Source organism: Lepidochelys olivacea (genome assembly GCF_965140295.1).
Source record: "Lepidochelys olivacea isolate rLepOli2 genome assembly, chromosome: 1".
NCBI lineage: Eukaryota > Metazoa > Chordata > Testudines > Cheloniidae > Lepidochelys > Lepidochelys olivacea.
Window position 1 is genome coordinate 135,970,989 of NC_140411.1, and position 11,319 is coordinate 135,982,307.

Here is an 11,319-nt window from a genome sequence, read left to right on the forward strand (position 1 = left end):
GATAACTCCCGTCCAACAGCCAAGCACAATGGGACCAAATTTCCATTCCTTACCTACCAATGCACAAATGTGCAAAGTATGGCTAATAGTTGAAAATACTGAGTGATATAAAACTTATTTATTTTCTACAGGGATTATTTTTGAGGAGGAGGGGTTTTTTTTGTTTTTTGTTTTTTTACTAAACTCCTCCGTTCCCAAACCCTGGTTTCACTTGTATGTGTCCCAGAGAAGGGAGATTTCAGAGTAACAGCCGTGTTAGTCTGTATTCACAAAAAGAAAAGGAGTACTTGTGGCACCTTAGAGACTAACCAATTTATTTGAGCATGAGCTTTCGTGAGCTACAGCTCACTTCATCGGATGCATACCGTGGAAACTGCAGCAGACTTTATATACACACAGAGAATATGAAACAATACCTCCTCCCACCCCACTGTCCTGCTGGTAATAGCTTATCTAAAGTGATCATCAAGTTGGGCCATTTCCAGCACAAATCCAGGTTTTCTCGCCCTCCACCCCCCCACACAAATTCACTCTCCTGCTGGTGATACCCATCCAAAGTGACAACTCTCCACACAATGCACATGATAATCAAGGTGGGCCACCCCCAGCACAAATCCAGGCCTTCTCACCCCCCCCCCCACCTCCATACACACACAAACTCACTTTCCTGCTGGCAATAGCTCATCCAAACTGACCACTCTCAAAGTTTAAATCCAAGTTAAACCAGAACATCCGGGGGGGGGGGGGGTAGGAAAAAACATGGGGAAATAGGCTACCTTGCATAATGACTTAGCCACTCCCAGTCTCTATTTAAGCCTAAATTAATAGTATCCAATTTGCAAATGAATTCCAATTCAGCAGTTTCTCGCTGGAGTCTGGATTTGAAGTTTTTTTGTTTTAAGATAGCGACCTTCATGTCTGTGATTGCGTGACCAGAGAGATTGAAGTGTTCTCCGACTGGTTTATGAATGTTACAATTCTTGACATCTGATTTGTGGAGAGTGTGTCAGTTTTAGCAGCCCTCTCCCCAAGCGTTGGTGGCTGCATCATTGCTTCTTGGGCTCAGCTCTCCAGCCTACACTGCTTGGGCTTCCCTAATGTTTCTGTATCAAAGCTGGGCTCCAGCTGTGGCTCCCAACCCCCTTTTTTGCATGGCTTCATGGAAGAGTGAAGGGAATGTGCAGTGTAAGCCAGTTAACTTCCCCTTATGGGGAAAGCTGGAGAGCAAGAGGCAGGTTGCAGCAGAACAAGGAGACGACAAAATGTCACCCCACTGCAACAAAATGATGCATTTTGTGGCATCTTGGAAAAATGCCAAATTATGTGGCTGTGGATCTGCCGTGTCTACAAAGGAACAAGTGTGTGTGGAATCAGGGTCTGCCCTAGACCAAATGACACCCCAAGCAAGGAACGTCTTCGGTGCCTCCCTCTTTTGTTAAACTTTTGAGTACCTTATTTGTTGTTGCAGTTGTAGCCCATTTCACGACTTTGATGCACTGTTTGCATGCATGATTTATCCCTATCATTTAAGATGATAAAGTTGCATGCTAGGATCTGTAAATCTGTATTTAATCATGCAATGTATAAGCAAATAAAAAAAATTGTTTCCTCTAAGCTTATAGAAACTTTTAAATTTTAAGAATAATTGAAATGTACTAACGTCAAGAAATTGAACAGTGCACCAACATTGGGTGGACCCCAGTATTAAACAGTGTTACGGTGGGCCTTAGAATGTTAACCCTAGTCCTTTAGTTCAAATGGTTGTTTTTTCACCTTTGCCCTCACAAACTGAAGCACAGTGTCAGAGAGATCCAAAGATTGGCCAGTGGCATTTTCAAGTGGTAAAATAGCAAACGATGTCAGTCTCTCATCAGCAATCGTCGATCAAAGATACGTTTTAATGAGCATGAGTTTCAAAAAGCTGCGCTCCCCACTTGCAACTGTCCAGTTTGGCCAACAGTGCCCCTCTGCCATGTACATTGGCCAAACTGGACCTTCTCTACGTAAAAGAATAAATGGATACAAATCAGACGTCAAGAATTAGAACATTCAAAAACCAGTCGGTCACTCGATTACAGTCCTAAAAGTTGCAATTCTTCAACAAAAGAACTTCAAAAACAGACTCCAACGAGAGACTGCTGAATTGGAAATAATTTGCAAACCGGATACAATTAACTGAGGCTTGAATAAAGACTGGGAGTGGATGTGTCATTACACAAAGTAAAACTATTTCCCCTTGTTTATTTCCCCTCCTACTGTTCTTGTAAAGTGCTGGAAATGGCCCACCTTGATTATCACTACGAAAGGTCGTCCACCCCCCGCTCTCCTGCTGGTAATAGCTCACCTTTCCTGATCACTCTTGTTATAGTCTGTATGGGAACACCCATTGTTTCATGTTCTCTCTGTATATAAAATCTCCCCACTATATTTTCCACTGTATGCATCCGATAAAGTGAGCTGTAGCTCACGAAATCTTATGCTCGAATAAATTGGTTAGTCTCTAAGGTGCCACAAGTACTCCTGTTCTTTTTATGGATACAGACTAACACGGCTGCTACTCTGAAACCTAACATTGTCTGTGAGGATCTTCCACCTGATAGTTGATGCTAAAAACAGGATGTTTATCCTTTTGCAGTACTCTGAAGAGAGATACTGAATCTAAAGACGATGATGCTACATCTGGCACAACCAGGTTGAGAGAATGGCAGCCACAAGGCACAAAAGCTCTTGGATTCAGCACAAGGATCCTTGCCTGGACGCTACTGTTTCTTCCTTTCACGTTCATGCCATTGTTGTAACCTTGGCCACGGCAGTCCCGAAGCTTTTATTTTATTCTCATTTAAAACATTCATCGTTCTGCTAGGTCTTTTCCAGTAGAGTCATCCACGCACCGGAAACAGATAAAGCATTCGTTTACTTGGCTACAGCCTTCCTCATCAACAAATCTTATTGTAAACATCTTTCCACTGGGTCTAATATCAGGAATGCAGACCATTTTTATGGCATAATACTTTCGTTTTGCTGAGCTCATCAATATGTTATCAAACACCTTCCATTCCATAAAGTCAATCAATTTGTTTTGAATAATTTTGCTGCAGTAATGGTCCATAGCTTCTTTACAAACACTCTAGGTACGTGCTCACGCATAACATCATCGTATTTCCCCAGGAGTTCTACGAAACTGAGGAAATTACCATTATGCTCAGTGAACAATTTATGTGGCGAGCCCTGGAAAGCCAGATTATTCTTTGCTAGGAAGAGGATAATTGAGATCAGATGCTTGAGCACATTCCTCCAGTGCTGGGTATCTGCATTATTGTTGCACTGGTTTTCTTCATATGTGCATTTATTCAGCTTGAGTCTGGACTCGACCTCCATCCATTTGGAGTAAGCTGTAAAATGGCCGGGTGACTTTTCATGTTGCTTCAGAGAATCCACTAAATTATGGCAGTGATTGTAACCGGAAAGTGCAAGCAGTGTCTTGGCATTCTTGTCAATTATTTTGTAACAAAACCAGAATGTGTTGTCCATTGATTTTGAGTAGCTAACACCGATTCAGTTTCTCACCATTCTCAAACACTCTTTCGCAGTGTGACTTAGAGAAGTGTTGCTTCTGCTCATTTGCTGGAAATGTTATATTCTCAATTTTTCCTGGCCCGTTCAAAATTGTACTAATCATTATCAGCAGAGTTTAGGATCACTGGCCATAAAGCAGGATCTGATGTATTGATTTGTGGTGTGCATGTTTTTTCTCACTGCTCTTTCTGTCATCACTGAGACTGATTCATTATTGTTTTTTACATGAAAAGGAGAGAAAAAAGATGATTTTTCTTTATCATCACTCTCCTTTACAGTGCCAGGAAAACTGGACGATTCTCCATCACTTTGCTCATCTTTCATTTCTTATTTTCAGGTAAATCTGTTAATTCCTTAGTAATAGGACTTCCATTATTTATGCTTCGCTCCTCAATTTCTTCTGCACTGGGACAATCGGTATTGCCTAAAGCCTGGTCTATGTTCTGCTTCAGATGTTTTCCCATTAAATTTGCCCCTTGCTGCAAACTGGATTGCAGTTGAGCTTTTCCCTTCCTATACTGAGCTCCTCAAGGCTTCTTCGGGGGCATCTTTCATTTCCTACAAGGGAAAACAAACAATATTAGGGAGAGCAAAAGTCTATGTTCTGCAGTCTTAGAAAGTCCTCAAACATTACGTGTTAAGCATGACAAAAGAAGTAACAGTATTTCTGTTACGTTGTTGCATAGATAGGGGTTTGATAGATATCTCTGGCGTCTCATTAAATATGTCCTTTATTAATCGCTACTTAAACTCTTCAAGTCTTAAAACACAAGTACGCTTTCACAATTATACAACAAAACAAGGTTCGCAGTATTGCAGTTGGGCTCTCACTTCACTTCAGTTTGTTCTTTATATCTCGCTGACTGACTGGCGAATCCCCACCCTTTTATACTCACAAGGGCCCGGCTGACCACTTTGTAGGAGGTTTGAGGAAAATGTAGTTCTCAAAGTCTGGAAGGTTCCATGAGATTCTACAAAGGTCCAGAACATTGTAAAAATTGAATCCACATATGGAATACCTGAAATGTTTTACTTCAAACATCCTGTTTTCCCTTTGTCGCTAACAACAAAAACTGTACCCCTAGCCCGGCACCCCAGGTGATTGCCTGGCTCGCTTGGCCCTAAATACATTCCTGTGTGGGATTGGTGGGACTCTGTGAGTGTGTGTGTGAATTAAGAATCCATGAAAGAAGGAGGGCACTGAATGCTCACAGGAGGACAGAAATAGGATTATACTTACTTTCAAGGGTATAAGCTGACTGTTAGAGCTACAGATTCCATTTTAAATAAATGTGGGTGAGATACATAGTAGGCTCATATGGTGTCTGCTACAGGTAAAGTTGCAAAAACATTTCTGCAGTATCCCCTCGTTTTCATATGCTTATTTCCTGAAACTTTTGTTTTGCACTGAAATTTTCCATACATAGCCTCTATCCCAGTTTTTTTTGTGTGTGTGATGCTTGAGCAAACTCCTTCCATCTCCTTTAGATTTGAAAGTCTAGAGGGGAAAGGCTATGTTCTTCACCGTGTATGTAAGACTTTAGCACCATTTACACTTTGAAACTTGTGCAGGAAGGACTATGTACGTCAGCATATGCTATGTTAAGCTTAAAAAACGCTTTGAGAATTGTACAGCCTATTTTACTGCATCTTTAAACCTAAGTATTTTTGTTCTTTGTCTGATTTTAATCTATTGTGTGCTTTCTTCTCAGGTTTCTAGCAGAATACCATGATGACTTCTTCCCAGAGTCTGCTTATGTAGCTGCATGTGAAGCTTACTACAGCACCAAGAATCCTCGGGCAATCTACTGAAGCTTTTAGTGAACAATAAATCCTACTGTACGTAGCCCATGGTTATTGCTGCTTTGCCACATAGCTACGAGATGAAGATGAAAGGGAATTTGAATGGCCTTTTTCAGATAGGAAGAAAGGAGTCGCTTCTATGACTACTGGATTCGTTAGCAGAGATGGACCACGTCTTGTTTCAGAGCCGTGCAAAGATTACATTCTGAATTGCTCCAAGTGTTGCATGTAAGCTGCACTGCTAGAAGAAGCCCTGCACTGATTTCTAATGCATAGGACTGCATATAGTTCTTATTAAGAAGGGTGGGGGGGAAAGCAGGTGCATTAGCAGTGGGACGTTTTCATGAAAACAAATACCACATGCTGTCTTTCATTTTAACGTGAACTGTTTTCAGCATGAAAAGTAGAACTGGCTTCACTCTCGTGTAAGGAGAATGCATAACTGGCATCCAGTGGATTTCGTTTCACACACAGAACCCATACTTCATTTTGTGCAACGGTCACGGCAGGAAAGAGTGCTGTATATAGAGGAAGAATTGCATAGCTATTTTATTGTCCTGGTCTCTGAGTCAAGGAAGTAGTTTTCTGTGGCTTAAGTGAAAAATGTAGCTTGCTTTTTCTTTTAAAAAGGTATCTGTTTCTTACCCATAGTAGGTTGCCACTGTTACGAGTGCAGACCTCACCCGTGATTCGTCTTATCCATGTCTGAATGATTCCTAAAGGCATCAAAGAACAGGATGTTCTAACTGCTTCTCACAGAGGAAGCATAGAGTGAATAAAGTGACAGCAATTACTTTTGACAAACTTTTTTCTTAATAAAGAAACTGGTTGGTAATTGAAGGTGTGATATTTGGGTGGATGATCTCAAAAATGGAGTTTTGTTTGGGTTTTCATAGTATATTTTCACTAAATATTATTATGTAGAGAATGAGGGGTGGACTGTAAAAATGGCACCTTTTTATTGTACAATTCTGCTGTCTGTCATTTAAACCAGAGGCACATCTTAGATTTATACTGACAAATTTTACTCTCTTTAGCACTGCAAAACTCATGTAGCTGTGTGAGAATGAGCTGGATTCTGTTATCCCTCTGACAATACATATTTGGCAGAATTAACTAAACCAATTCTGTTTATCTTGGGTACTTCCGTTACTGTGAGTGCCTACAATCATTAACGTATTTATCCTTACAACACCCCTGTGAGGTAGAGAAGTGCTGTTATCCCCATCTTGGAGATGGGGAATCTGAAGCACAGAGAGGCAAGTGACTTGCCCCAAAACACAAGAAACCTGAGCACAAAATTGACCCAAGGTCTCCCAAGTCCTGGGCTAGTGCACCAATCACTGGTCAGTCCTTATTCCCTTGAAGTACCTCAATTACAGAACGATTGCCTGTGATTCTGGAGCCAAAAAGAACCCACTTGAACTTGCAGATCTTGGAGTAAGTAAAACCATCTCTTTACATGTAAATCACAAATATATTCTGTAAGGAGTAACCCAGATCTGAAGAAAGAGCTTGGTGTAAGCTTGAAAGCTTCTTTCTCACCCCAACAGAAGTTGGGCCAATTAAAGATATTACCTCACCCACCTTGTGTGTCCAATATCCTGGGACGAACACAGCTACAGCAGCACTGCATTACCAGTTAATGCCACTTGTCAAGAGTGGAATGGCATGGAAAGCCTTTGAACTGAAAAGCTAGAGATGACCTTGGTTTTAGTGAATGAGACTCTGCAAAAGAAAAACTTCTACATAGACTTAACGTCAGCGTAGCTACACTCATTTTGGATCCATACCAAAATGAGATTTGGAGACCCTTATTTCTAAAGGTTCATTTAGTGGTGCTATTTTTTAATTGTATTCCTGTACTACCAAGTTTCCCAGGCTATCGTCTCCATTCCAAAACTGTAGAGATTCTGAATCTGTAGTACAAGCTCACAATCCTCTTTAATATGGGACACTCCTGTCATAAACTTGATACAGCAGGTAAAAAATACCATTCAAATATTAATGTCTAACAAGATATTAAGCTTAGAATATTGCTGAAACTCCATCCTTAATCCTTTCCATTGTGGCAGAGTATTGTAGTGCATATGATAGGTCAAATCTTTTTTCCCTATCAATGCCTAAGAATAAGAGGGCAGACTGAGAGTAGAATTTAAATCTTATTGCATGGTTATGTTTTAACTGTAACAGTGACATTTTGTGCATGCCATAATTATTTATTAATGTCTGTATTCAGTTATCTCAGTGATTTGAGAAGCAGCATAGGTAGTATCTGCATGCATTGTGCCTGGTTCAAACCAGTTGTATGAGCAACTCATTTTCATGAGTAGCCACTTCTTTTGCATCCTATAAATCTGCTGCAACATGTGAGAGCCTGGTCGAAGTATTCATTGATTTGTGTTGAGTATAACACTAAAGGCAACCTGCAAATCTTCCTACAAAATGTCTTCATCTGGAGCAATATGTGACTTATCCATTTATGAGGACTATTTGCCACATTACCAGATTCCTCAAAGGGAGCAGAGAGACTTGCAGGCTATCTTTTCATACCTATGGTTTAATTATAGTGGTACTGAAGAAGCTGCTATAGGTGAAGGTTAGAGAGCATTTTGGTTACTTGTAATATGTTTTGTAGGCTGCTTGTTTTTTAAAAAGAAAATCCTCCCAACAGAAATACTTTGGTTATGCTTAGATCTCACGTGTGTGGCTGAGTAGGAGGTAGTTTTTACTAATTGTTTGTTTTTTAATCAAAGTTTAATATGGATTTTTATACTTTTTACTGTGAGTAAGTCACTAGTGCACAGTTATCGAATTACTCTGGCATTAAATATCTGCTGTTTTTAATAAAATTTTTTGAAATGTACAATTGATATAAACAGCAACTAATTGGATTTTTTGTAAGGATTTTACTCACTGACGGATGATATGATGCACACAGTATATATGCAGTATTGCCAACCCCAATCATTCTGAAATCATGAGTTATGCCCCCAAAAGTCATGAGATTGGCTTACATATCATGTTTACCTTCTGTTTTTGGGTCTCTAAGGTATACATGGGTCAAGTTTTTATGCTTTTCACTGCAACTATGAGTTAGAAAACTCCCCCCCCCCCTTTTTTTTTAAATAAGAGCTGAGATTTTCAGCTAATCACAGGCCTCCAAGAGCTGGGACTTTAGGAAAGTATCAGAAGATTGGCAATAAAATTGTGAGTTGTCAACACTGCATTGTTGCAGGATGCCATTACATTCAACACACACTTTGCAGTTTTTCTGATGCAAACAGATGTGAGACATAACTCTGCTTCCAATAGGAGTGTTTTTCAGGTAAGAAGTAGTTGCTTAGACAAAATTGTACTTTATAAAATGGCCTACCTATGCCAAAAGGATATATCTATAGTTTATGGAGCAAATAATACATTTTTATGACTTTAAGTTTGCTTGCAATGAATATTAATGTCTAGGTAAATAGTGTATCAGCACGAAATTACACTTCTTTAGAAAGAAAGAAACAAACAAGATGACATTGTGACACTCTTGAATTACTGATATAGTGGTGACGTTCATATTGCTCCTGATCCCCTCCTGAATGTTTCAATTTCTTTTGCTTATCATAAGAATAAGGGGAAAAAAGTTACCAACTGATATTGTCTTAATCCTCTTTATTACTGAACCCAGAAGAGACAGGAACTAACTTGTTCTTTCTATCACGGATCAAGCACACACACTATGTATTAGCAACAGTGCAAGCTGACTTGAGGCACTATAGTTGCTTGTGGCTAATGATATTTGGATCCTCTGTAAGTTAGAGCCCCATTGATTATAAATCCCTCCTCTGCCCTTGCACCAAACTTATTACAGATGTCCATGTGCATCACCATATTACTAAACAAGAACAACCAAAAAGATGACGTCTCTAAATGGAGGACAAAAGCTAAAAAGAAAAAAAAATGCCCAGAACATGGAAGAAGCATAATATTTGCCAATTTTGTCTATGCAAATAACTGGGTAATTTATTTGGGTAATTTATTGTTTGCAGGAAGAAGCGGCTCTGTGTGGCTTGAAAGCTTGTCTGGAAGCATTTTGGCCAGATGGCAAGTATAAATGTCTTCAGAGATGCTGGGTTGAGGAGCATGCTGTATGGCAGCTCCTTCCAAACCATTAGGAAAGATGTAGTTAGTAATTCCTTCCCCAGAACCAGTTTCATTGTTCTTGCCAATGTGGGAGATTTGATGTCTCCAGCCAATCCAGATCCACCTTCTGTGGCACTGCTAAGCGCTGGCAGTAGTATCCCCTTGTGCTTAGGGAGCGCACACAGCCACATTGCCTTCTATGCAAAAACATTGGAGGATGGGAAAGGGGCTACTCTGCTGTCTTTTTTTACCCACATGCCCCTATGCACCAATAATAGAATGGCCCTAATTTTAGCACAAAAGGGATGAAAGCCAACTATTGGACCCAATATAGCCAACAGCACTAACTTCAGACAAATAAATGTATTAAATGCTAATTAGTGAGTAATGGAAAGGGTTAAGATGCTAGTGAGAAAAATACAAAGACTATTATTTTATTATCGGCTGGGATAGAAGATATAGCCAAGGGTTCATATGATTCAAAAACTATTGAAGACTGCTGTACAACAAATGGGCATTTTTATTATTAAGCACAGATAACATCAGTGATTTGGGGAAGGACAAATGTAGTTCCAGTCTTTATGAAGGTGAAAAGGAACTCATCACCATATTCACATTGTGCTGAAATTCATGTGAAATTTACACTTTGTACCAAAGATCTTGACTGCCCCCCCCCCCTTTTTTTTTACGATGGTCCCTGTCTCTAAATAATGCTTTCTGGCTGTTTAAAGATTTTTTTAAATTGGGGTTGAAACTGCTGCAAGTAACAGTAAGAAGTAGTCAGTGCCAGCAAATGTCAAAACACCAGTACAGCTTTCTTAGGGTATGTCTATACTGCAGCTGGGAGAAGTCTCCCAGCCCAGGTAGGTTGACTTGCGCTAGAAGGGTTCAAGCTAGCATGCTTAAAAATAGTAGTGTGGACATTATGGCTTGGGCTGTGAAGCCTGGGGAAGAGGTGAGCTTGGGAGCCCAAGCTCTGGCCCGAGCTGCAACATTGAAGCACCATTTACAGAGCTATTTACATAAGCTGCTGATCTGGACTGGACATAAGCTGCTGATCTGGGGGCTTCCTCCCAGATGCAGTGTAGACATGCCCGTAGAAGCCAAGTTCATTCAGGGCTTGTATGTCAGCTGGAGAAGATGAGGAAATCGTGGCAGCCAAGATGAGGAAACTGAACAAGTGAGTCAAAAGGAAGTGTAAATTATATCTACATATGAGGGGGAAGAAAGATTGATGAAGACTTCACTAACTATGCCTGTAAAAATGCTAGGGAAGGGGCCCTGCACTGTTCAGTAATGCAGTGACCACATCTGCAAACCCCACACGTAAAAGATTTGGAGATGCTGGAGGTATCCCTGCTGCTTCTGACAAAATGTAAGAATCACCCATTAGAACAAGATATTTTTTTGGGATGGGGAAAACTGCTGTTATTCTAACAAAAGTGCAGAGGGAGATTAGAGTTTCCACCTGAGATTTGGGCTTCCTAATAGAGGATTAAATTGAACACCAAATGGTGTTCAATCTGTGTGCTTGTCAATAATTAAAGAGTACTGCCTCTTTCATAGGCAATAATCAGTTTGGGGTTCAGTAAAGGGAAGTGAATTCCAAGTCCCATCAAACTGGTAGATGTTTTTATTACTGTGAAAATGGAGGTGAAGGATTCAAACTGTAAATGAAGGAAGATTGTTTCCAAAGGGGCTGTTCAAGCATTGAAAAGGAAATGGTTTAACCTAGTTTTTTGAACAATAATAGTTTAACATAGGGGTTCTCAAACTTCATTGAATCACAACCCCTTGTGTCAGCAA

At 40.1% G+C, this 11,319-nt stretch overlaps 1 protein-coding gene across 3 annotated transcripts in view; it reads left to right on the top strand.

The window, feature by feature from the left end:
* The window catches only part of MSL3 (MSL complex subunit 3), a 39,460-nt gene extending 31,708 nt beyond the window's left edge, over positions 1-7,752 (top strand). For all 3 annotated transcript variants that reach the window (XM_084617039.1, XM_084617040.1, XM_084617041.1), the window contains one exon: positions 5,289-7,752. In XM_084617039.1, the coding sequence (XP_084473165.1) occupies positions 5,289-5,388 (100 nt within the window). In that variant the 3' untranslated portion in view covers positions 5,389-7,752. The remainder of the gene's footprint in view (positions 1-5,288) is intronic.
* The last annotated feature ends 3,567 nt before the right edge of the window (positions 7,753-11,319 follow it).